Source organism: Zeus faber, assembly GCF_960531495.2.
Source record: "Zeus faber genome assembly, chromosome: 9".
Lineage (NCBI taxonomy): Eukaryota > Metazoa > Chordata > Actinopteri > Zeiformes > Zeidae > Zeus > Zeus faber.
Window position 1 is genome coordinate 1,866,839 of NC_137197.1, and position 26,842 is coordinate 1,893,680.

Below are 26,842 nucleotides of genomic sequence, written 5' to 3' on the forward strand. Positions count from 1 at the left end.
AGCTCTTGGTTCTGCTACGCCAGGACAAGTCCTGGTCCAAAATCAGAACCGCTGGGATGTCACAATATTCTCATATCTCAGTTACATGATAACGGTAACAAGTGGTTTTAAAAGCTCACAGCTGTTTCAAGATATCAAACATTCCCTTTATAGTTTTATTATTATTATTATAATTATTATTGAAAAGGAATCCTGTATATTCAACTGCATCTTTAATAAAAGGATCTGTGGCATCCTGCCTGTTTTTGTATGTGTGTGCGTGTGTGTGCAGAGATGGGCAGTATTTAAATTGTAATACATATTGAAATACATATTTGAATTACTTTGTGTATTTTTTGTAATTTGTTTTGAATATGGGTAAAAAACAAAAACAAATGTGTATCAACATACTTTTGGGTGAAGTATTTTTGTATCAAAATTATTCAAATTACTTTTCAACATGTCAAATTAAATTCATTCTAATGATCCTGAATTACCCGAAGGATCAATAAAGTCTTCTCTGATCTGTTCTGTGCTGACATCGTCTGACGTCAATAAAGAGTTTTATTATATTATTTTGTGTTTTGCATGGAACCAAACGTCATTTACATCAAAATAATAAAACAAATAAGATCAAATGATGATCACAGCCCCAGCTTCTTACATTTAGAATGTGGATGGAGTTTAGAGTCCCAACTCGTAAAGTTATTCATGGAAATAACAACTACAGACAAGGTCTCGTTCTTCTCAACAAATGATGCAGTAAATGACTGAATAAATGAACAAATGAACAAATGAACAAATTAATGAATGAATATGATGCATGATGCTCTGAGTGTGTTCATGTTGAGATGTAACTCAACACCACCAATAAAAACCCAGAAAACCCCACACGAGGCCGTGTTCTGACACGAAAACAAAGTGGAAAACAAACAAGCGTCCACGCCGTGACATGACGACCAAACGTTGAACGTCACACGTTGCAGTAGAAACAAGAACAAAAAACGAGTGAACGTGACAGAGCGGACTCAACAGAAGCTTCTTCAAAGATGAATAGAAACTAAAAGTTCAATAAAAGTTTGAAACTGAAACGTCAAACTCCCTCTTTGTATTTCCCGCCCAGCGATGCCACGCCCGCACACACGGAGCAGCGACGCCGCAAATATTGGGGTTTTGACAACTCAACGTAAGTTGACGCAGCGTTGGTTGGTTGAAGGTGATCTTCAAAGTGAGATCCGTTCTGATGCCATAATTTTTAAATAAGAGAGGTTCAATCTGAAAGAGGAAGTGATGAGAAAATTTCTATTGTTTGTAGAGGCAGCCTCTGTCGCCTCCGTCGCCTCCGTCGCTGCAGCAGCTTCTGAGGAACTTTATCGATGGAAACAGTGAAACAACTTTATTTCTTTAGTTCAGGTCTTTTTATATTTATTAGTGTTGTGTGAAATAAATCCTTATCTATAAACAGTGGCTGTTTTTGTTATTTCTGTGTTTGTGGAAGCATCTTACTCCTTTGTTATGTAAACCACAATAACCAGGATGAACCATCACACTTTACATCTTTATTTGGGAACGTAATCTACATGTTATAAACGCTTAATTAGCACCTTCATTCAATACAGTGATATCAGTATAATATACTATAATAAAGAAACAGCATTATAGAAACAGGAATAACTGGTTATATTCAAAATGTATGACTTGATTTAACTTAATTCTTCCCACAATAGATGTCTCTGAATTAAAATATAATACATATTCAAATAAATAATAACAATTGTAAAACTATTTAACATGGTGATATGATGTTAGTAGTACCAAGCAGCGACCTCTACTGGACAGTAAGGAACTACAGACAGACAGACAGACAGACAACAACTTCAATCTTGATTTACGGCTGCGTTTGCACATCTCCACAATAGTTTTTAAAATCTTTTTCATATTGTTTTTTTCTCTAAATATTGTCTTCATTCTCTAAATGAACGATTTATTCTTTATTCTCACTTTTTTTTAATTCAACCTTTAATCTTGTAGTTTGGATTTTTTTCTCACAACAAATTTTATATCCTCTTCCAGAAACATCACAAAGCGAAATTTAACTTTTAATAACAGTGTGAAGGGTCAGACAGGCAGACAGGCAGACAGGCAGACAGACAGACAGGCAGACAGGTATCAGATGTACCTTCTTTCCTTTCCTCCACCGAGTCCCACAGGAACAAACCTTCCCAAAGGAAACGTTCTCACGTGCTTTTTCTGTCGCTTGGAACAAGCGGAACAGTCGCAACTTTCACCGAAATAACTTTGTTTTGTTTGATTTTGAAAACTTTGTAAAAGCCGTTTCTAATTTCTTTGGTTCGCACCCCGTATATGATGGGGTTGACGGTGGCCGGCAGCAGGATGTACATGAGTCCCAGGAAGGTGTTGATGTCGGTGGGGATGGGGATGTGCAGGTTCCTGGACAGGAAGGTGACGCTGCCAACCAGGTAGAAGACCAGCATCACCATCAGGTGAGTCCCGCAGGTGTGGAAGGCCTTCCGCTTCTCCCCGGTCGCCGTCCGCAGCACGGTGTTCAGGATGCGTGCGTAGGACAGGACGATGAGGGAGATGTCCACGCCCACGAAGAAGACGATGACCGCCATCCCGGTGGCGTGGCTGCCCTCGGTGCTGCCGCACGCCAGGCTCACCAGCGCCATGTGGTCGCAGTAGCTGTGCAGGATCACGTTGGACCTGCAGAAGGACAGGGAGCCGGCCAGACCCACCAGCGTCAGCATAATCGCCCCGCTCCGCACCAGCGTAAACACCAGCAGCTTGAAGAACATGGAGGAGTTGATGATCTCGGCGTAGCGCAGGGGTCTGCAGATGGCCACGTAGCGGTCCAGGGCCATGGCTAGAAGCAGGGTGGACTCCACCGAGGAGAAGAAGTGGACCACGAACATCTGGGTCAGACAGCCCGGCAGGGAGATCTGGTCCCAGTCAAACAGGAAGCCCAGGAGCATGTTGGGAATGATGGCCGTCACCACCGCCACGTCGACCGCGCACAGCGCCGCGATGAGCAGGTACATGGGGCCGTGCAGGCTCTCCATGTTCCCGATGACGTAGACCAGCAGCGAGTTCCCCAGCAGGACGCAGGCGTAGGAGGCTGAGAAGGGGATGGACAGCAGGCGTCTGTGCCGGGACAGCGCCGGGAAGCCCAGAAACTCAAAGGTATCGTGGGAGAGGTTTGTTCCACTGGAATGCTCCAGCATGGCAGCTCAGGTCCATTCAGATCAGCTGCACGGAAGAACCTGGAACTCTGGTCTCAGCCTTCTGAAGCTCCACCAGACTGGTCCGTTTTGTTGTCTTCAGTCAGATATGACTGAGAGAAGACTCCCTCTAGGTGCATACCTGCTGGTCCGTGATGGTCTCGTGGTTGGTGTCGGTCCTCTGGACGGACCGGTCCTTCCGGGACTTAAAGCTCCTCCGGCTCCTCTCGGACGCCTGAACAAACTAACCTGAAACGTACTCAACTGCTGAAACTGTTGGAGACCAATTTGTGTCCAATCCAGCCCCAAACCCCAATAACAGCATCACATCACACCTTCAGATTGATTAAATGAAGTCCAAGCAGATTGTCCTGTGTTTCATCTTTAAGATCATCTAAAGACAACCAGCTCAACAGTGACCAACAGAATATTTATTGAAACTAATAAAGATAATGATTTGTATTCAGAACCTGCATGGAACTAATTAAGCTCATGTGTTTTTCTCCCACTGCTCCCATTAAATAGAAATGACAGCCTTGTGGTGCGTTCTGGGCCAATTATCTGGGACGGGTGTTGTTTCAACATTTAACACCCCTGGGATAATAATAATAATTATTATTATAATTACAATTATAATTATAATTATAATAATAATAATAATTATTAATATTATAATTATTATTATTATTATTAGGGTTCCAGCCCCAATTGTTAGTGTTTCGGGAAAATTCTCAGAATTTTGACATCTTAAACTATCTGGAACACAAAATTGGCAGAACCTGCGAACACGGTTTACGTTTTTACATCTTGTTTAAACCGTTATGTCACAAACATCTTGTATTTGACGTTTCATCCAAATGGATCCTCATAAGGAGCAGAAATTAGTAAAAAACCAAACAACTTTGACCCAAATATTCAGCTGGTCCTGCTTGACTGATACATCACTATTCATAACCAAAATATAGGAGATGGGATTTACAGTAAGATGCTTTATGATGTCATCATGTTATTTACTCTAATGATATTTACAGTAAGACGCTTTATGACGTCATCAGATTATTTACTATAATGATATTTACAGTAAGATGCTTTATGATGTCATCATATTATTTACTATAAATGATATTTACAGTAAGACGCTTTATGACGTCATCATATTATTTACTATAATGATATTTACAGTAAGACACTTTATGACGTCATCATATTATTCTCTAGAAATGATATTTACAGTGAGATGCTTTATGACGTCATCATATTATTTACTAGAAATGATATTTACAGTAAGATGCTTTATGACGTCATCATATTATTTACTATAAATGTAGAGATTCTGATTTAAAATGTCCAGCTGGATTGTGTCCCGTGTGCTGCGTGGTCTCACTCTGTAGTGTTTAGATGTTACCAAACTATATTTATAAAGCTTCTTAGCTGCTAGATGTCAGTAGATCTGTTAGATTTTGTAGATATTGTAGATACTTAGTTCACCTTACTTCGCCGGATTCATGAAAAATACAAAAAACATTCGTCCACAAACATTCAAAACCACGTCGAGTCCAATCCACTGGAATGTGCGACTGAGTGATGCGTTCAAGATACAGCGAGGCGTCAGAAAAATAGATTCAAGATGTTTATTCGTCACATACATATACATACTTTCATACATATGTGCAGTGAAAGAAGCCGTGAAATGGTAATTACTCAAAGAAATACCATGGGGATGGTATCTCAGGAGGTAGAGCTGGTGGTCTAGTGATGTAAAGGTTGCTGGTTGGATCCCAGGCTCCTCCTGCTAGCATGCTGTAGTGTCCTTGAGCAAGACACTTAACCCCTCATTGCTCCTGATGGCTGCGTCCGTCAGTGTTTGAACAATTGTAAGTGGCTTTGGATAAAAGCGTCTGATCAATGTAATGTAATGTAAATACCACAATGTTTAAGGTATTTCATGGAAACGTAATTTATTGAAAATGTAAAAAAATAATTAACAATTAAATTAAGTATAGTAAATTTGACTGTTGACCGTTATCATAAATCTATGTGAATACATCATAATTGATGTATATGAGACACACGTCGCCGACCGTCACTGAGACTCCAGATGTACCTACATTATCAAGGTAAGTTATAACAATGAAAATATTTAGTTTAAAGTAAAAAATAAAACACTTTCTTAATAAACATCATAATACAACACCTATTTATATATTTCTAAAGTGAAATATATTTATAGTTATTGTTATGAAAAGTAATTACAAAACATGGACACAAAATGAACGAAACAATGTATTGATTAAAGGAAATAATCTTTATCAGGATATGAAAAAAAGTGAGAATAAATGATAATGTTCCAGGAAGAGATGATATTGCAATAACAGAATTGCCAAGAAGACAAATTTTGTTTAATACAACATTCCAAATAACGTATGCTGAGCTGTTAAATAATGATAATGCTATGCAGTTTGTATTTTATCTCGCTCCCATCTTCTTTCTGGAGGTTTCAGGAGGTTCACACCCCGGCGGTGACACGCCCCAGAAGAGCAGAGACACATCCCGGCGGTGACACAACATGCATGTAGAAGAGCGGCAGCGCCAGGTCCACGCACGACACCGGACCGATCAGGACACACATTGGCCAATGCAGCCCACTTTGGGCCAGAACCACCAACAACAGAAGTAAGTAGTAGTAAGTTCAAGTAGTATCTAGTAGTAAGTTCAAGTAGTAAGTAGTAAGTTCAAGTAGTAAGTAGTAGTAAGTTCACATAGTATGTAGTAGTAAATTCAAGTAGTAAGTAATAAGTTCAAGAAGTAAGTAGTAGTAAGTTCAAGTAGTGAGTTCAAGTAGTATGTAGTAGTAAGTTCAAGTAGTAAGTAGTAGTAAGTTTAAATAGTTAGTTCAAGTAGTAAGTAGTAGTAAGTTCAAGTAGTTAGTTCAAGTAGTAAGTAGTAGTATTAAGTTCAAGTAGTAAGTAGTAGTAAGTTCAAGTAGTAAGTAATAGTAGTAAGTTCAAGTAGTATGTAGTAGAAGTAAGTTCAAGTAGTAAGTAGTAGAAGTAAGTTCAAGTCGTAAGTAGTAGTAGTATTCAGTTTTTACCGCACCTGTAAGTTCTTACAGTCGTAAGAAAGTAGAGAAAGTAGAGAGGAAGAGGAGGAGGAGGAGGAGGAGGAGGAAGAGGAGGAGGAGGAGGAGGAAGAGGAGGAAGAGGAGGCGGAGGAGAAGGAGGAGGAAGAGGAGGAGGAGGAGGAAGAGGAGGAAGAGGAAGAGGAGGAAGAGGAGGAGGAGGAGGAGGAGGAGGAAGAGGAGGAGGAGGAGGAGGAAGAGGAGGAAGAGGAGGCGGAGGAAGAGGAGGAAGAGGAGGAAGAGGAGGCGGAGGAGAAGGAGGAGGAAGAGGAGGAGGAGGAGGAAGAGGAGGAAGAGGAAGAGGAGGAGGAGGAGGAGGAGGGTGAGGAGGAGGAGGAGGAGGAAGAGGAGGAGGAGGAGGAGGAAGAGGAGGAAGAGGAGGAGGAGGAGGAGGAGGAGGAGGAGGAGGAAGAGGAGGCGGAGGCGGAGGAGGAGGAAGAGGAGGAAGAGGAGGAGGAGGAAGAGGAGGAGGCGGAAGAGGAGGATGAGGAGGAGGAAGAGGAGGAAGAGGAAGAGGAGGAGGAGGAGGAGGGAGAGGAGGAAGAGGAGGGAGAGGAGGAAGAGGAGGGAGAGGAGGGAGAGGAGGAGGAAGAGGAGGAGGAGGAGGAAGAGGAGGGAGAGGAGGAAGAGGAGGGAGAGGAGGAGGAAGAGGAGGGAGAGGAGGATGAGGAGGGAGAGGAGGAAGAGGAGGAAGAGGAGGAGGAGGAGGAGGGAGAGGAGGAAGAGGAGGAAGAGGAGGAAGAGGAGGAGGAAGAGGAGGAGGAGGAGGAAGAGGAGGAGGAAGATGAGGAAGAGGAGGAGGAGGAGGAGGAGGAGGAGGAGGAAGAGGAGGAGGAGGAGGAGGAGGAGGAAGAGGAGGAAGAGGAAGAGGAGGAGGAGGAGGAGGAGGGTGAGGAGGAGGAGGAGGAGGAAGAGGAGGAGGAGGAGGAGGAGGAAGAGGAGGAAGAGGAGGGAGAGGAGGAAGAGGAGGGAGAGGAGGAGGAGGAAGAGAAAGAAGGAATATTTTTAAATCAGCAAACCAAACCACATAACTCACTGTACTTCCTGCTTCCTGTTAAGTTGTCAGTCAACTTGTCAACTTGTAAGTTGTCTTTTTTCGGTTGAAATGGTTTTGTTTCATGTTGATGATTCAAGATGAAACCGTGTCATTCATACAGTAAACATGACAGACAGACAGACAGACAGACAGACAGACAGATAGATAGATAGATAGACAGATAGATAGATAGATAGATAGAGAGAGACAGACAGACAGACAGACAGACGGTTCAGTGTTAACCCTGACCGCACAAGATGGCCGTCAATGGACCAACCTGGGTTTCCAGGACGACTGAACTCAACTGGTTCAGTTTTAAAGACTCTCGTGTTGTTTGATGTAAAATGTGTAAAATAAACAGCAGCGCTTTCCTAAAAGGCTGAAACAGAACGTGCTGCGTGCTGGCCCCACCAACCTGCAAACAAATCAAACGCATATTTTCACCACAACTCAAAAACGTTATTTCTGTTTATATCTTAAAAGACAAATTGATGTCAACATCAAGGAGAAATGTAGTTTTCTCAGCGTTTGATTCAGTTCATAACGTTGGAACAGGGAACAGCGCCACCTGGCCCCTGATGTGGCGACGCCCCTGCTCCATACTAAATACTAATTACCACATTGTTCATTCCTCAGCGTTGAATCGATTCAAAGGGACCGCTCAGCGTTAATACATGGGCCACATTTGGCCCGCGGGCCACCGGTTGCATGGGCCCGGTGCCATCACATTGTCCATGACCCACGGAGCCACAGGCGTCCACTCCCCCAACACCTGAGACCGATCGGACGTGGCCCCATGCGGCTGCAGCTGGAGGCCTCATGTGTTTCAGTGTCTCATGGCTGTCATTCATCTTGGCCATACCATAATAGGTGTACGTAATAAGACAGGACCTGTCGTATAACACAGATGAGTCGTGACGGACGGCGTTTTCCTGTTTCATGAAACAAATGATTTGTTTTTCCACATTCTAACTTCTTCTCCGTGCGGACGCTCTCTGTCCCCAACACCTTGTTTACTCCTCGTCCTAATGAGTCTCGGAGGACGCGCCTCCTCTCGGCCCGAACGCCTCCATCCCAGAGCGAGCGCCGGACGACTGGACACGCGGCGCCACCGCCCGGAGGCCAATTAGCGCCATCGGGGGACATGGGTTTCATCATCTGTGATCTGGTGGAAAACAAGCCGCTGGGAGGTCTCAGGTGTTTGTGACACAGGGGTCAGAGGTCAGGTCCATCATCTCTTGTTTGGCTCTCCACAGGAAGAAGAGGAATCCTGAGTGCAGAGAGACCAGGAAGTGCAATATTCTACTTCCTCCTTTTTGATTAGATTCAACTCATTGTCATTGCACATAGTACAAGTACATTGACATCCGAGTAACTGACGTAACCCGGAGCAGTGGCTGCATGTTATGACGCCCGGGGAGCAGTTAAGGGGTTAAGTGTCTTTGTCAAGGACACGTCGGCACGATGACGAGGCAACCCGCTCCACCTCCTGAGCCATTGCTAATTATGTTAAAGATAAACTGAATGTCTTCTCCGCCGAGCAGGATCCATCTTCTTCTTATGTTCATTCACTTTTGTTTATTTTTGATATCATTTACTGTGAGTTGCCTCGTTCTGTATTGGTAAGTTCTGGGCCCCGTGCCACAAAAAGGAAGGTTCAGTGTTGTTCCTTTCAGGTCCCTGTTGTGTTACAACACTATTTGAAGCTTATTTTGTGGACACTGACCTAATGGAGGGTAATGGCAGGTCGTACCGTCATTTCATCACCACTACAGCGCCATGCACATCCAGGTCACGGGTGCGACGGATCACAACACTCACGCTTCGGATCCTATCAGCGTTTTGAATCACGGATCGGATCATTTTTCGGATTAGCAAAAAAAAAAAAAAAAAAAAAAAGGAGACAATTATAACTTTCTTTCCATTTATTCTGTAGAAAACTTAAAGGAGCCTTCAATGAAAACAAAGTTCAAGATGTTCAACGTTTGAATAAAATCCTAAAATATATAAAAAACTCAATAATCAATTGTTAAATGAAAGTGCAACATCAGGCACGCATGATTCCTTCTTCTTTAAAACATGGCAGTGAATGAAAAAAATTGAATTGAATCCTCTGAATTCAATTCCAATAAGAAACCAGTATCATGTTCAATTTCTCACGTTTATAACAAACTCGATTCCATGAAAGTGTGTTCGGAATGAAGCCAGTTCCAGTGTTTTGTAGAGAAGGGCATCTCTCAACACACCAGCTGTTTGTTAACTGATGGATGTCGAGCGTTCCAACATGGCCAAAGTGCAGACGCAGACGCTGACATGAGCAGCTCATTCACCACATGTGGTGAAGTAGCAGCAGCACAGCGACGCAGCGTCAACCAATCACTGACCTTCATAGTAAAACACAGCAGCATCTGTCTTGTTTGTCTTCTTTAACTACACCTCTGCCTCCACATTTATGAATTTCTGACTTTAAAAAGTAACAGCGGCAGTAAAACTGTATTTCACTATGTATGTGTAAGTATTTCTCTTTCACTATCACTACATTTTGCAATTGATCCGCGGTTCACATGCGATCGGAACCGCGGGGGGCGACCTGTACTGATCAACCAGCTTCCGCTTCACCACTGATCCAAGCGACTGGATAAGTTGAGCCTCAATCTCAAATTTGCAAGAATGACGGTCAAACGGAGTAGATCTAGGAGTTTGTTGAGTCGGGTGAAGGTTAGAGTCAGAGTTAATCAGCACCGCGCAAGATGGTGGTGGAGGTTGACACAAATCTGGGCAACCGTTAATGTGGAGCCCTGCTTCCACACATTACCAAGATAAGCTGGGGGATGGAACCAGCAACCCCCTGATGACCGTGTGAGCGGGACAGGGTTGATGCTGATGAGGAAGGGTTTCCATCCATGATGGAGATCATTTTAAGTCCAGGTGGATGCAATAGCCGCACCTTGACTGACAGAGCGTGAGGTGGTGAGTTGGGGAGGAGCCTCAGGTCAGTTTGGATTGTTACTAAACAATATAATAATGTGGCCGGAGAGACTTGATCACGTGGCTCAGAGAGAAAAGTTGAACAAGATGAAACAGATCAGTTCAGAAATGTTTGGTAGTGTCTTGGTGGTGTCGCCCTGTCGGGTGGGCGGAGTGGGTGAGGAATTCAACTGTGAAGGTTCAAATTAAAGATGAAGGTTCAAGGAAAAGATGAAGGTTCAAGTTAAAGATGAAGGTTCAAGTTAAAGATGAAGGTTTAAGTAAAAGATGAAGGTTCAAGTTAAAGATGAAGGTTCAAGCAAAAGATGAAGGTTCAAGTTAAAGATGAAGGTTCAAGTAAAAGATGAAGGTTTAAGTTAAAGATGAAGGTTTAAGTAAAAGATGTAGGTTCAACTTAAAGATGAAAGTTCAAGTTAAAGATGAAGGTTCAAGTAAAAGATGAAGGTTCAAGTTAAAGATGAAGGTTTAAATAAAAGATGAAGGTTCAACTTAAAGATGAAAGTTCAAGTAAAAGATGAAGGTTCAAGTTAAAGATGAAGGTTTAAGATAAAGATGACGGTTTAAGTAAAGATGAAGGTTCAAGTAAGAGATGGAGGTTCAAGTTAAAGATGAAGCTTTAAGTAAAGGCTGAAGGTTCAAGTTAAAGATGAAGGTTCAAGTTAAAGATGAAGGTTTAAGTTAAAGATTAAGGTTTCAGTTAAAGATGAAGGTTCAAGTAAAAGATGAAGGTTTAAGTTAAAGATGAAGGTTTAAATTAAAGATGAAGGTTCAAGTAAAAGATGAAGGTTCAAGTTAAAGATGAAGGTTCAAGTTAAAGATGAAGGTTCAAGTAAAAGATGAAGGTTCAAGTTAAAGATGAAGGTTTAAGTAAAAGATGAAGGTTCAAGTTAAAGATGAAGGTTTAAGTTAAAGATTAAGGTTTCAGTTAAAGATGAAGCTTCAAGTAAAAGATGAAGGTTCAACTTAAAGATGAAAGTTCAAGTTAAAGATGAAGGTTCAAGTAAAAGATGAAGGTTCAAGTTAAAGATGAAGGTTTAAGTAAAAGATGAAGGTTCAACTTAAAGATGAAAGTTCAAGTAAAAGATGAAGGTTCAAGTTAAAGATGAAGGTTTAAGTTAAAGATGACGGTTTAAGTAAAGATGAAGGTTCAAGTAAAAGATGAAGGTTCAAGTTAAAGATGAAGCTTTAAGTAAAGGCTGAAGGTTCAAGTTAAAGATGAAGGTTCAAGTTAAAGATGAAGGTTTAAGTTAAAGATGAAGGTTTCAGTTAAAGATGAAGGTTCAAGTAAAAGATGAAGGTTCAAGTAAAAGATGAAGGTTTAAATTAAAGATGAAGGTTCAAGTAAAAGATGAAGGTTCAAGTTAAAGATGAAGGTTCAAGTAAAAGATGAAGGTTTAAGTAAAAGATGAAGGTTCAAGTTAAAGATGAAGGTTTAAGTTAAAGATTAAGGTTTCAGTTAAAGATGAAGCTTCAAGTAAAAGATGAAGGTTCAATTTAAAGATGAAGGTTCAAATTAAAGATGAAGGTTCAAGTAAAAGATGAAGGTTTCAGTTAAAGATAAAGGTTCAAGTTAAAGATGAAGGTTTAAGTTAAAGATGAAGGTTCAAGTTAAAGATGAAGGTTCAAGTAAAAGATTAAGCTTTAAGTAAAAGCTGAAGGTTCAAGTTAAAGATGAAGGTTCAAGTAAAAGATGAAGCTTTAAGTAAAAGATGAAGGTTCAAGTTAAAGATGAAGGTTCAAATTAAAGATGAAGGTTCAAGTAAAAGATGAAGGTTCAAGTAAAAGATGAAGGTTCAAGTTAAGGATGAAGGTTTAAGTTAAAGATGACGGTTTAAGTAAAGATGAAGGTTCAAGTAAAAGATGAAGGTTCAAGTTAAAGATGAAGCTTTAAGTAAAAGCTGAAGGTTCAAGTTAAAGATGAAGGTTCAAGTTAAAGATGAAGGTTTAAGTTAAAGATGAAGGTTTCAGTTAAAGATGAAGGTTCAAGTAAAAGATGAAGGTTCAAGTTAAAGATGAAGGTTCAAGTAAAAGATGAAGGTTTAAGTAAAAGATGAAGGTTCAAGTTAAAGATGAAGGCTCAAGTAAAAGATGAAGGCTCAAGTAAAAGATGAAGGTTTAAGTAAAAGATGAAGGTTTAAGTAAAAGATGAAGGTTCAAGTTAAAGATGAAGGCTCAAGTAAAAGATGAAGGTTCAAGTTAAAGATGAAAGTTCAAGTAAAAGAGGAAGGTTTATGGTAACGATGAAGGTTCAAGTTAAAGATGAAGCTGTACGTCAGGGTTAGTGTTTTTAATACAATGTTATAGCAGAATAGTTCTTAGTGCTGAAGGTGAAAGGTCCTTACAGACACCAACACGAGATGACAGGGTTTAGGAGGTTTGCAGGGAATTGTAGGAAACGCAGACACACACACACTCACACACACACACACACACACACACACACACACACACACACACACACACACACACACACACACACACACTCACACACACACACACACACACACACACACACACACACACACACACACCATGTGTGGTCTCTTTGGGCTGTGACTCTGTGATAGCTGGTTGGTCCAGTGACGTCATGGCACAGTGAGATAAGAGCAGCATAGCACAACGTTGTCACTCAGAGAAGCATCAAAGTCACCAACAACTGACATCACCGAATGCAGTAAATGTTTTAAAACCTTAAGATGTTGTTTGAATGGCTTTGAGTTCCCACCATGAGTAACTTCTCCAAGACGACAGTGTTCTTCACCGTGTACGGAGCTACGGGCCCCTACAACGTAGTGCTGCTGGCCTTAATCTGCGTGGTCTACTTGTCTATCATCGCTGTCAACCTGCTCCTGGTGCTGGTCATCTGCCTGGAGTCCAGCCTCCACCGGCCCATGTACGTCCTGCTGGCCCACCTGGCCCTGAACGGCGTGGCCAGCAGCTCCACGGTGTCTCTCAACATCATGAAGAATCTCCTGATGGAGAAGCCGGAGGCCTCGCTGCAGAGCTGCCTGACTCAGGTGTTCTTCAGCCACATCTACTGCTGCAGCATGTACTCCACCCTGGCCCTGATGGCCTACGACCGCTACGTGTCTATCTGCCGGCCGCTGCAGTACCACTGCATCATGACGGCCGCCAGGGTGCGGCTGATGCTGGCGACGGTCTACGGGGTCACGGGCTGCGCGGTGGCCCTGCAGGTCTACTTGATGTCCCGGATGCAGCTCTGCGGCCGCAGCGTGGACAAGCTGCTCTGCGACATCCAGAGCCTGGTCAACCTGTCCTGCCAGAGGAACACCGCCATCGCCGCCTACAACCTTACCCTCATCCACATCATGATCATGGTGCCCTTCCTCCTGGTGCTCCTGTCCTATGTGCACATTGTGACGGTGATGCTCCGGAGGTCCAAGGCATCGCAGAGCAAAGCGCTGGAGACGTGCACGCCTCACCTGCTCACCTTCATCAACTTCTCCATCGCCTCCTTCCTAGTGATCATTTCCAACAGAATCAACCTGAAGCTGTCGAAGGAGGTGAACATCTTCGTGTCCATAAGCTTCACCTTCATCCCTCCTCTCGTGCATCCGCTGATTTATGGGATTAAAACACGAGAAATTCGTAAAAGTATACGCAAAATAATCAGGATTAAGCAGCTTCCGTTTTAATGCAGCGTGTTGGAGATGAGATTGGATGCTCAGCAGAAGATTAAATCACTCAGCTGTGCTGCTGTTACCACTAAATTTTTTTATTTTAATCAGAACGACGCCAAATGCAGGATTTCTAGACGAACACAGAGAGTGGAGACCATTTCATCACCCGCAGTGAATATTTCATCTTGATTTGATCCGAGGACGTCGGGTTCTGTTCCAGAACATCATGAGATATTATAATCGTATCAATCGGATAAATGACAACATGGCAACATAAACACAGAACATAACACGTCACACTGACAACAGCAAAAACTTCACAAGGTTTTAGTGACGAGGTTTAGACGTAAAAAATGTATTTGATCGAGAAATGCTCAGGAATCACCTGAGAGCCGAGAAAAGAATCTGAAATGATGATCTGAAACAGAGAGATCCAATAATAACTATAACAACAATAATAACAATAATAACTATAGTAACAATAATAACAATAATAACAATAACAACTATAACAACTATAATAACAATAATAACAATAATAACAATAATAACTATAACAACAATAATAACAATAATAACTATAGTAACAACAGTAACAATAATAACAATAACAACTATAACAACTATAACAACTATAATAACAATAATAACAATAATAACTATAATAACTATAATAACAATAATAACTATAATAACTACAATAACAATAATAACTATACTAACAACAATAACTATAATAACTCAGAACAACTGGGAGAAATGGCGTTTCTGGATGTTTATTTTCTGTCGACCGGTACGTAGAGAGACACTTTTCTTTCCACTGTAAAACCTGGAAATGACCTCTGACCCCTTTTAGTGAGCGATGGTAAAAAGACCTAAAAAATACCCATCAAGGAATTGATGAAATTATATTCACACTGTTTGACATTTGGTTAAACATTTACTGTTTACTGTAAAAAAAATGCTGTTAAATAATACATGTGACCTGTGTGTCTAATGGTGCAAATACTTTGCCGTTGATATTTTAATAGGCAGGAGTTGTACTCTGTGAGCTAAGTACTGTAGGCAAGTTAAGGTAAGTTTCATTTAGGAGGATCTCAATGTATATATAATACAACACAGAAAATGAATGCTATTATATATTTATAAAACCCAGAATTGCGATTGTGGCGCCGCCCCTTGCGGCCGCCTGCGCCAGCGCCTCGTGTCGATTACACACATTTTAGTATTTTTAGGATATTTTGTATTTTTAGAGCTTATTGTGCGTCATCACTGGGTGCATGACATTTCACTGCATTTATGTATGACTGTATGTACTTGTATGTGACAAATAACCTCTTGAACTTGGACAAATTAAAATACGTTTTAACTTTGTATAAGGACTTTTGGGAATCACATACATTTTCTATGGAATAAAACTGAAAAATAAATATAAGATGAGATTTTAGAATGTTATCAAATAAATTAAGATGTATTCAACATTTGCAAGATTTGAATATTGAATATTTTTGAATGTGTAGAGGACGTACAGTAATATGCCTGGATACAGTGGTGACCTCTGACCCCCAGCACCACACTGTCACTGTTCAAATCAGAAAAGCACCAAGAATACAATATTAATGATATTTGATTTATTTTAACTTAATTTCCACATGTAATGCTTCTTACAGAGAGTCCTTTTAAGATGGCAGCTCTTTAACCATCTGGTTTAGAGGTTTTTTTGGATGATTTAATTCTTCTTAGATTTAATTTATGTCTCATTTAAATAACTTTGAATTTATGTTTTGGGTCAAATGTGCTGAACTTGCATAAAAATACTGATCTGGAGCAGCACCATAAAAGGCTGAAGATGGAAGGAGGACGTTTATAAGATAAGATAAGGTGAGATCAGTACTTTATTAATCCCCCGAGGTTGAAGCAGCTCAGTGAAAAATATAAAGTAAGTACATTAAGTAAGGGTATGTACAGCTCAAGAAATATACAGTGTAGATTTACAGTTAAATAAAAATATAACATAAATATAAAACGCATTATGTCCAGAGCACATTTTCCCCACGGTGATGAATAAAGTGTTATTTTAATGCCAGCAGCGTATCTATTCACGTCTGTCTCTCCAGAAGAAATACTTCAAGGTTAAACAACATCAAAAATATTGAAATGAGTCTGCGTTTGTTCCACAAATCCAACAGTGAGGTGACGAAATCGAAATAAAGTTTTATTAAGTACCTCCTTGCCCCCGTTACAACATCTACACAAGGAACGACACGAAGAGCAAAGCCAGAGGCCGCTCTCACTTCAGCTTTGTTTCCCAGCGTCAGCCTCTAGGGAGAGGAAGGTTCCCTGTGTCCAAATGGTGATTTCAGGAGTCTATTCATGTTCAAAACAAGTCTCACCAAACCAAACCTTCAGACTCCATGAGAGTCAAGTCATATTTATTAATAAAGCACATTTAAAAATGACAAATGTCGATCACAAGTCCTATCAAGAAAATTATTTTAAAAAAAGTAAATGAAATGCACAGAAATAAAAGGACAAAGCACAACACACGATAAGACGCTATATTAACACACTCAGAGGCCAAGAGACGATGGTTTTACGATGGTGTGGTGTGGGCAGGGTCTGGTTTGAGCAGCCACACCTGTCCTGGATCTAGATAATTGGGAACCCAGGATCAGAGTGGTTGTACACCTGTTGTTCGTTGCTTGGTCTAACAAGCAACAGGTAAAACCCCCATCCCCACACACACATAGGAGAAGAGACCTGGCCATGACACGTGTCTATCTGCTCCGGGCTTGTTCCATCTAGCCCACACTCAATAAAGTTGTGTGTTCTACCCTGTCGTCTTTGTCTCTGTGCAGCAAGGCACCTGAAAACGCCCTATGGGTGACTTGTGGCAGGTGAAACTGCCACAGATGGATTTCAAGGTCTCAGTTAAAGGAAAGATCTGATATCAAGGTCTGGAGTCTAGACCTTTGACTCCACATATCCCCCTGAAACTATCCCCCTGAAACTTGAACCAAGTGACGCTTTCTACAGGAGGTCCAAAATAGTGCTTTAGTCCAGGGTCTGTATTCATCAAACATCTCCTAGAAATGGTACTAATAGTAACATTACATTAACAGTACATTGCCTTGCCGCCTCACAGAAATAAGGTCCTGGGTTCGATTCCAGCCTTGGGCGCTGTTGGCACCGTGATCCGGCGGGTTACCTTCCAAATAGGAGGACCCCCACCAAAAACATGCACACATCACCATCGTCCGACCAGCGATGGACACCTGGTTCCAGGTCCCTGGGCGCGTCAACCAATGCTGCCCACTGCTCCTGGCTGCCCCCCCGGAGGAAGGACAAGCCAGGATGGTTCAAATGCAGAGGCCACATTTCACCGGCCACCATCCAGAAACCATGTGCATCCGTGTGTATATGCATGTGTTGTTGTAATGCGGTGTGTCATGTGATGTATAAAGATTCTTCTTCTCTTATATGCTTCTTTTAATATTCAAAACCAAACTTGAAGTTTAGTGCATCTAAAGTTTGGTCCACAAACTGAATGATCCTGGGGGAAGACATCCTGGGAGGTTCAGCTGACCGTCACTCAGGTGTCGACGCTGGAGAAAGGTATAAAAGCCCAGACCCAGCAAGGCTTCGGGACACTGAACCTCAGACTGGTTCCAACCACCTCAGCTACAGAAAGCAGCTTTCGTCCTCTGGCAACTGCTTGAGAAGTTTCATTGTGATTCCTGGGAAGATTACGTGGTGGCAAACTGTACAAAAGTTGACTGAATATGATTTGTAGTCATTTGTAGATCCTATACAATGAACAAGAGTTTCCTCCACACCGTGGTGCTGCTGACAGCCTACGACCCTCCAGGTCCTCTGAACTATGTCTTCTTCATACTTTGTCTTCTTATGTTTGTCTTGACTCTGTCAGCCAACCTGCTTCTCATCCTGGTGATTCACAGCGACTCTAACCTGCACAAGCCCATGTACATCTTGCTGCTGAACCTGGCTCTAAACGGCTTGGTGGGCAGCTGCGCCGTGTGCCCGGCCATCATGGAGAACCTACTCAGAGACCAGCAGCTCATCTCCTACGGAGGATGCTTGCTGCAGGTGCTCTGCGTCAACGTGTATGCCACTTGTGCTTATGCCATCCTGGCCGTCATGGCCTACGACCGCTACATCTCCATCTGCAAGCCTCTGGAGTATCACAGCATCATAACGCCGTGCAAGGTGCAGGTGCTGGTGACACTGTCCTACTGCGTCCCGGTCACTCTGCTCTCCGTCCAGGTCTACCTGACGTCACGGCTGCCGCTCTGCACCTTCACCATCAACAAGCTGTTCTGTGACAATTTGGCAGTTGTGAAGCTTTCGTGTGTTCAAAGTGCCTTTGTCAACCTGTACGGCTTGTTCATCACTGTCAGTCTGGTGTTGTTTCCATTTCTGCTGGTTCTTGTGTCATACATGAAAATATTGTCTGTGAGCTGGAAGGCATCAGTGGAGTCTAAGAGAAAAGCCCTGAGCACCTGCATCCCGCATCTTATCATCTTCATCAACTTCTCCATCAGCATCCTCTTCTCTGTGCTGTACAACAGAACCAGCGCCGTGTCCGCACACGTCAACCACCTCAACTCAGTGCAGTTCATCTTCATTCCCCCCTTGTTGCACCCGCTGGTTTATGGAATTAGAATGAAGGACATCAGAAGGTCCATCGCAAAAACACTAAAATGTATTTTGACCCGATAACATCAACTTACTTGACTTGATCAGCTCCCAAAGTTAAAGGGAATTCTGTGTGATATTGGAAAGTCTGTTTCCACAAACTCCACACTCATTACCTGAAATTCAAACAATTTACACGTAAAAAGCAGTGAAAGAGTAAAAAGATTGCGCCGATTCCCTGCTGTCCTTAAGAAAGATCCGATTTTATAAATGTGGTAATTATAAGCATGTGTTTCTTTATTGAAATAGAGGAGCCAGCCTTGCTATTATAACTCACCAGTTCAAAGTTCAACGAACACCAGATCAGGGTGAATGACTTGTTAAATTCAACGTCAATTAAGACGTTTCTGTTGAACTACTTGTATTTTTCTATAACTTACAACATCATCACTCTTATTACGCTTTGGTTTTCCTGAATAAAAACAAAATCAATGACATCGCCACTTCGCCTGAGAAGATATTTGTACTTTAAAAGCCTGAATTTCCCCTGTGATCAATAATGTTAATAACTTATCTTATCTCAATACTTAGAAATAATTAAAAAGTGTGTTGATTACGTCTTTAACACATGTAATACATATATGTACTAATATTGATTGGTTCTCTGGACTCATCACTACATCTGCATTTCAGTTTATTGATCAGAATGTGAGTCATGGCCCCAGACACCGATCTGATCATTAAAGTGTTTTGTGGATCCAGCCGGTGTCCAGTGTGGCCATCGGGCTTTTTAATTGCTTTCCAGGGAGTTAGGAGTTACGTGCACTAATGGAAGTTGTGCTACAGCCCTCTGGGTGCATTTCATCATGTTTACAAAGCCACACTTCATTAGCCGCTTAATGTACCTCTGAGCTACAGAATAGCATCCTGGGAACGTGGGAAAAAACTGACCTCTGTGACCTCCAGTACCACATCCCATGACTCCATGACACTGGGGAACCACTCGTAGCCTGTGTCGTTTGATAAGACACTTGCAAGACAGGTACCAAGGACGCTTCCTAGACAGGTACCAAGGACGCTTCCTAGACAGGTACCAAGGACGCTTCATAGACAGGTACCAAGGACGCTTCCTAGACAGGTACCAAGGGCACTTTCTAAACAGGTACCAAGGATGCTTCCTAGACAGGTACCAAGGACGCTTCCTAGACAGGTACCAAGGACGCTTCCTAGACAGGTACCAAGGACACTTTCTAAACAAGTACCAAGGACGCTTCCTAGAGAGGTACCAAGGACACTTTCTAGACAGGTACCAAGGCTGCTTCCTAGACAGGTACCAGGGACACTTTCTAGACAGATACCAAGGACACTTTCGAGACAGGTACCAAGGAAGCTTCCTAGACAGGTACCAAGGACACTTTCGAGACAGATACCAAGGACACTTCCTAGACAGGTACCAAGGACAATTTCTAGACAGGTACCAAGGACACTTCCAAGATAGGTACCAAGGACACTTCCTAGACAGGTACCAAGGACACTTTCTAGACAGGTAGCAAGGTCACTTCCTAGACAGGTACCAAGGACACTTCCTACAAAGGTACCAAGGACACTTCCTAGACAGGTACCAAGGACACTTTCTAGACAGGTACCAAGGACACTTCCTAGACAGGTACCAAGGACGCTTCCTAGACAGGTACCAAGGACACTTTCTAGACAGGTACCAAGGACACTTCCTCGAAAGGTAGCAAGGACGCTTCCCAGAGGCCTCCGTCCAAAGAGACGCCCAGGAGGAGTGGAAGCACCACCTCAGACTCCTCTCTAATACAGAGTGTTCGGGTTGTAGTAGAAACATTATCTTGTGTTCATTTAAAATGGTTGTTGTTTAAAATGAGGGAATAACTCTTCGATTAATTAAAATTTCTCAACGTTAGCTGACTGTGCGTTCTAACTGTGCATTTGACAAATAGAAAAGAAGAAACAGTCTTTATTAGTCACGCAACACACCACACTAACACATGCTTGCACACACATGCTTTTGATGGTGGCCGGTGAAATGGCTCCTCTGCTTTTGACCCATCCTTGCTTGTCCTTCCTCCGGGGGCACAGCCAGGAGCAGTGGGCAGCGTACGTGGACGCTCGGGGTCCATCGCTGGTCAGACAATGATGGGTGCATGTTTTTGAGGGGGGTCCTTACTGACGTGAGGTGGAGGAAACCCCATGTGAGCACGGGGAGAACATGCAAACTCCACACAGAAAAGCTTCTATTTGGGAGATAACCCACCGGAGCAGGCGGGAATCGAACCCAGGATCTTCTTGCTGTGAGGCAGCAGTGCAATGCACTGCGCGACCGTGCCACAAAAATCACTTTTACACAAATAAACTTTGCTTTGACTCGATAGTGAAAATCTGCTTGATGTGTTGTATTCTTCACACTCCCCATACGTACATGCTTCAATTACATCTTTGTTCTGTCAGAAGGAGTTTGGTTTGTCCTTATGTTACCATGGCAACATTACAGCAAAAGTGATTTAAAGCAATTATCTAACATTACAAGGACTTTATCATCCAAAGTGTGAATCATATTAACCGGTGAGCTGCTACAGCATGAACACAGATGAACACATTACTGGAAACATTTACTCATTCAACAAACAGAGAAATGTAATAATCACACAAAACTCATCAGAAAGAAATTTGATAATTTTATTAAATGGAAATTTGACAATAAAGATGTTTCTGTAGTGGATAACATGTCTTGAGAAAAATACATCTGTATTGTTGAAATAGTCAGGACTTATTTTAAATATCCATATGTATATGTCTGGTGTATAACACAAACTATATTTAAAGAAGAAGGATTCAATGTCATTTTTAGACCAGATTTATGAATATTTATCCCTTATTTATAACAAATCCTTAAACAATCCATTGTAATGTCTGTAGTTGTGACGGAGCCGAGTTTAGTTAAGTTCACACTCAACACTGAGTTGAAAAAGTAGGAAAAATGTTCAACTTTCGTAACGATACAATTGTGATTGTTTTAACTAGTGTGTTTAAATATTTTTATTAGTATTTGAATGTATTATTCGTTCTAATACATAGAAATCAACTACATCACACAAAATAATAGAGGTTTCATCATGTTTCTTATTTTAGAAAGCCTGAGTCCATAAATTAGGGGGTTTAGGAGCGGCTGGCACGTCAGAAAGTACAGAGACAGAACAACACGCAGCATACTGGGAACACTGGTCATGTTGAACCTGCTCTGAAAGATCTGGAAGCAGCAGCCGAAGGAGAAGTTGATGAGGGAGGCGAGGTGCGGAGAGCAGGTGGACACTGCTTTCTGCCTCGTCTCCCTGGAGCCCACCAGGCAGATCCTCAGGATCCGGATGTAGGAGAATAGGATGAGAACCAGAGGAACTACAACAGCAAAGATAGTAGCGATGATTCCATAGATGTTGTTGACGGTGGTGTCAGAACAGGCCAGTCTGACCAGAGGGAAGTTATCGCAGTAGACCTGAGCGATCCTGTTCCCACAGAGCTCCAAGGAGGAGCTCAGCACGATGCAGATCAGAGTCTCCAAAGAAGAATACAACCAAACCACAGTGATGAACAGAGCCACCTTGTTGGCAGTCATACGTGTGTTATAATGGAGGGGACAGCAGATAGCGAGGTACCGGTCGTAGGACATGACCGCCAAGTTACAAAATTCCCCACATGCATAAGTGTAGAGGCAGTAGATCTGCAGGAAGCAGGCGGAGGTGGACACGATGTGGGTGTCAGAGAGGATCTGCTGCAGCAGGAAGGGAAACAAGCCGGCGCTGCCGTACAGTTCATTCACCAACAGGCTGCACAGAAACACGTACATGGGCTCGTGTAAGCTCCTCTTGATGCAGATCAGGACGATCAGAAACACATTGGCAGCAACAATCACAATATACAACAATAAAACAGCCGTGAAGCAGAAGTACTTCAAACGCCCCAAGTCCACGTAAGCACTCAGTATGAAAAATGGAAAGTCAGTCGAGTTCACCATGATTCTCCTTTAACTCCAAGATGTTGATGGCTGAGGATCTCTCATTTGTTTCTGATTTGTCTCAAAGTCAAACATTTGATCTGATTGGATCCTGTTCTCAACACAGTGTCCAAACATTTGGTGAAATCAGCATTTTCCACAAGCTGAAACTTACCAGTTTCTCTCTGAGTTCAGAAAAGGAGCTGAAAGCTTTCAAGTCCAGTTTGTAAGTGAGGTGGTGTGGTGCAGACCTGTGAGCATGTCTGCCGCTGTGTTGGACAGAGAGCAGTCACACTGTCCGTCCTTCATCACTGCTTCCTACTTTATATCTTCTCAACATACGAGGAAGCGAGAGCAGCAGGAACCTCTGAGACTCATCAGGCTGTAAACACACCTGGGAAACAGGTCAATAATGTGATCACCTGGTTACATTGATGAGAAGAACAGTATGAGCAACAGTAGAGCATGTCAACAGGAGAAATATTGATCAATTAACAATGACAAATCACTTTTCAAAGATTTTTTCAGTTATGAGCACTTTTGATAATGCAAAGTGTTCAAAATTGAAACCTCTGGAAATACCTTCATCACTGCTTCCTACTTTATATCTTCTCAACACACAAGGAACCGAGAGCAGCAGGAACTTCTGAGGCTCATCAGGCTGTAAACACCATTTGGGAATCAGGAAAAAATAAAACTTGTTGGGCCTAGTTTTTGCAGATTCATATGATCAACAATCAGCGAGACAGCTTCTCTAATGGATCGACCGATATTCCAACTGTGTGTGACCAAGCATGTGTGACTTGTACCTTAACTTTAGATACAAGTCACTTTTACCAAGGCACGCCTGTTAATTGAAAAGCATTCTAGGTGACGACCTCATGACGCTGGTTGAGAGAACACCGAGACTGTGCAAAGCTGTTGTCAAGGCAAAGGGTGGCTTCATTGAAGAATCTAAGATCTAAAATATTGATCATATAATATGTAAATACTTTCTTGGTTACCACATCATAATGTGTTATCTCAAGGTTTTGATGTATTCACTGTTATTCTACAATGTAGAAAATAGTGAACATAAAGACTATCCCTCGAATGAGTGGGTCTGCCCAAACTTACATTTTTTCAATATTCTATTTTGCGGGTTTTCACAAGAAATAAGACGGATCGACAGGTAGGCTCAGACATGTGTGAAAATAAATAAATAGATGAGCAAAGAAACAAAAATTAAAAAGAAAATAAAAATGAAAAAAAAGAAAAAAGAAAAAGAAAATAAAAGGAAAAAATATTAAATGCTTACCAGTCGTACAAAGTGCTTAATAGTGCTATGCATTGGATCTCAAACGAGAGCCACGAGAGACTAGCTGGGTGAGTTACTCATCCACCACCGGCCTCGTCAAGGTGGCTCCCAGATAGCTGACAATCTTTGAATTGAGTCAGTCCTCAAGAACCTGAGTTTTTCCATTGAAATCATGTCAGCCATCCATCTCTGGAAGGAGGGGGAGTGGGTGATTTCCATTCCCTCAAAATGAGTCTTTTGGAAACCGTCATCCCCAGCGTCAGACTGTTGCATGGCTGTGAGGAAGCACAGAGCGGCTGAGGACAACGAGTCCAGCTTCCAGTTTGAGGGATCTTTTAAAGGACTTTGAGTAGCAGTCAAATATTTTGGGCCAGAAACCAGTTAGTGAAGGGCAGAACCAGAAGGTGTGAGACCATGAGCCCTCTGATACTTGACAACGGCACAGTGGCGAGACAGAGGAGTAAATCTTGTGCAACCTGAGTTTAGAATAGTGAAGATGGTGGACAACTTTGAACTGGATCAGCTGGTGTCTGCTGTTAACAGAGCCTGTGTCATAGACGGACTCTTACCCCGCGCAACCTCGGATAGTTCAATGGCCAGTTCCTCTTTCCAAGCCTCTCTAATTTTCACAGCAGAGGCTATAGTACCATCGAACAAACATACAAACTTTTAGAAACAAGATGCCTGGTGTCAGGATGGTTCTTTCAGATATCAAAAAATGCATCTGGGAGGGGTTCAAAGTTACAAATCTTGGACGTGAACATAGACGTGGTGTCTAATTTGTAGGTAGCGAAAAAAATGAAAGTGAGGCAGCTCAAATTTCTTGGTGTGTGCAAACCTTTGACTGGTATTATGTATGTCTAATATATATATATATATATATATATATATAAAATGGTATTTCCAGAGGTTTCAATTTTGAACACTTTGCATTACCAAAAGTGCTCATAACTGAAAAAATCTTTGAAAAGTGATTTGTCATTGTTAATTGATCAATATTTCTCCTGTTGACATGCTCTACTGTTGCTCATACTGTTCTTCTCATCAATGTAACCAGGTGATCACATTATTGACCTGTTTCCCAGGTGTGTTAACAGCTTGATGAGTCTCAGAGGTTCCTGCTGCTCTCGCTTCCTCGTATGTTGAGAAGATATAAAGTAGGAAGCAGTGATGAAGGACGGACAGTGTGACTGCTCTCTGTCCAACACAGCAGCAGACATGCTCACAGGTCTGCACCACACCACCTCACTTACAAACTGGACTTGAAAGCTTTCAGCTCCTTTTCTGAACTCAGAGAGAAACTGGTAAGTTTCAGCTTGTGGAAAATGCTGATTTCACCAAATGTTTGGACACTGTGTTGAGAACAGGATCCAATCAGATCAAATGTTTGACTTTGAGACAAATCAGAAACAAATGAGAGATCTTCAGCCATCAACATCTTGGAGTTAAAGGAGAATCATGGTGAACTCGACTGACTTTCCATTTTTCATACTGAGTGCTTACGTGGACTTGGGGCGTTTGAAGTACTTCTGCTTCACGGCTGTTTTATTGTTGTATATTGTGATTGTTGCTGCCAATGTGTTTCTGATCGTCCTGATCTGCATCAAGAGGAGCTTACACGAGCCCATGTACGTGTTTCTGTGCAGCCTGTTGGTGAATGAACTGTACGGCAGCGCCGGCTTGTTTCCCTTCCTGCTGCAGCAGATCCTCTCTGACACCCACACCGTGTCCACCTCCGCCTGCTTCCTGCAGATCTACTGCCTCTACACTTACGCCCAAATTGAGTTTTGTAACTTGGCGGTCATGTCCTACGACCGGTACCTCGCTATCTGCTGTCCCCTCCATTATAACACACGTATGACTGCCAACAAGGTGGCTCTGTACATCATGGTCGTCTGGTTGTATTCTTTGAGCAAGTTCCTCATCACTCTGGCCTTGAGCATCCAGCTGCTGTTCTGTGGGAACGTTATGAACACACTGTACTGCAACAACTACTACGTGGTCAGACTGGCCTGTTCTGACACCACCGTCAACAACGTCTATGGAATCATTGCTGCTTTCTTTGCTGTCCTGCTTCCTCTGGTTCTCATCCTATTCTCCTACATCTGGATCCTGAGGATCTGCCTGGTGGGCTCCAGGGAGACAAGGCAGAAAGCAGTGTCCACCTGCTCTCCGCACCTCGCCTCCCTCATCAACTTCTCCTTCGGCTGCTGCTTCCAGATCTTTCACAGCCGCTTCGATGTGAGCAGTGTTCCAGGTTCTCTGAGAATATTCTTGTCTCTGTACTTCCTGATGTGTCAGCCACTCTTCAACCCCGTCATGTATGGATTCAGAATGTCCAAAATAAGGGCCGTTTGTAAAGATCTGCTCTGCTTGAACTAAAATAATCTTTTGTTTAATTGAATGATACAACTTTAATGTCACGTTTCTTTGTGACAAAGTATCGCTTATCAATGACATGATGTAATATAACTATTTTATAATAATATATTATTATATAATTGTATGGGAGTGAGACTTCATTTTGGGAGTGGGATTGACTTCATTTTTTTTCTCCCGTAAAAATCTTTGTAAATCTATCCATCATGGGTTTTGAAATGTTTGAGGAGAAGGTGGATTCAGAGACCTAGCAGATACCAAGTCACACTGTATTTACTCTGGTTTCTCTTGAAAACATACAAGCCTTTTGCCTTTTACAAAAGGTTTCCGTGGAGAGGATTAATTCGATTTCGTTGTGAAAACGAGAACAAGGAAGAGCTGTCATGCTGCCGATAGTAACAAGCCGAGGCGAGGATTCTATGTACAACGCATGTTCATGATTTGATGGAAGAGCCAAAAACTGGTTGTCGGAGCAAACTGAGCTATAAGAACTTTTT

At 42.2% G+C, this 26,842-nt stretch overlaps 5 protein-coding genes across 5 annotated transcripts; 3 read left to right on the plus strand and 2 right to left on the minus strand.

Annotated features, from left to right (window-relative positions):
• Window positions 1-2,216: 2,216 nt before the first annotated feature.
• On the minus strand, window positions 2,217-3,221 carry LOC307235255 (olfactory receptor 51E2-like; the record flags this gene model as incomplete). Its single annotated transcript, XM_080007286.1, has 1 exon — window positions 2,217-3,221. One exon carries the CDS (start codon window positions 3,219-3,221, stop codon window positions 2,217-2,219), a length of 1,005 nt encoding a protein of 334 aa, XP_079863412.1.
• Window positions 3,222-13,086: 9,865 nt separating this feature from the next.
• On the plus strand, window positions 13,087-14,016 carry LOC307235257 (olfactory receptor 10T2-like; the record flags this gene model as incomplete). The annotated part of the gene is made up of 1 exon (XM_080007288.1): window positions 13,087-14,016. One exon carries the CDS (start codon window positions 13,087-13,089, stop codon window positions 14,014-14,016), a length of 930 nt encoding a protein of 309 aa, XP_079863414.1.
• A 3,798-nt stretch (window positions 14,017-17,814) lies between these two features.
• On the plus strand, window positions 17,815-18,741 carry LOC307235258 (olfactory receptor 1P1-like; the record flags this gene model as incomplete). The annotated part of the gene is made up of 1 exon (XM_080007289.1): window positions 17,815-18,741. One exon carries the CDS (start codon window positions 17,815-17,817, stop codon window positions 18,739-18,741), a length of 927 nt encoding a protein of 308 aa, XP_079863415.1.
• Window positions 18,742-21,763: 3,022 nt separating this feature from the next.
• LOC307235259 (olfactory receptor 11A1-like) lies at window positions 21,764-22,690 on the minus strand (the record flags this gene model as incomplete). The annotated part of the gene is made up of 1 exon (XM_080007290.1): window positions 21,764-22,690. The coding sequence occupies one exon, from the start codon at window positions 22,688-22,690 to the stop codon at window positions 21,764-21,766; it is 927 nt and encodes a 308-aa protein (XP_079863416.1).
• Window positions 22,691-25,424: 2,734 nt separating this feature from the next.
• On the plus strand, window positions 25,425-26,348 carry LOC307235260 (olfactory receptor 11A1-like; the record flags this gene model as incomplete). Its single annotated transcript, XM_080007291.1, has 1 exon — window positions 25,425-26,348. The coding sequence occupies one exon, from the start codon at window positions 25,425-25,427 to the stop codon at window positions 26,346-26,348; it is 924 nt and encodes a 307-aa protein (XP_079863417.1).
• Window positions 26,349-26,842: the final 494 nt, after the last annotated feature.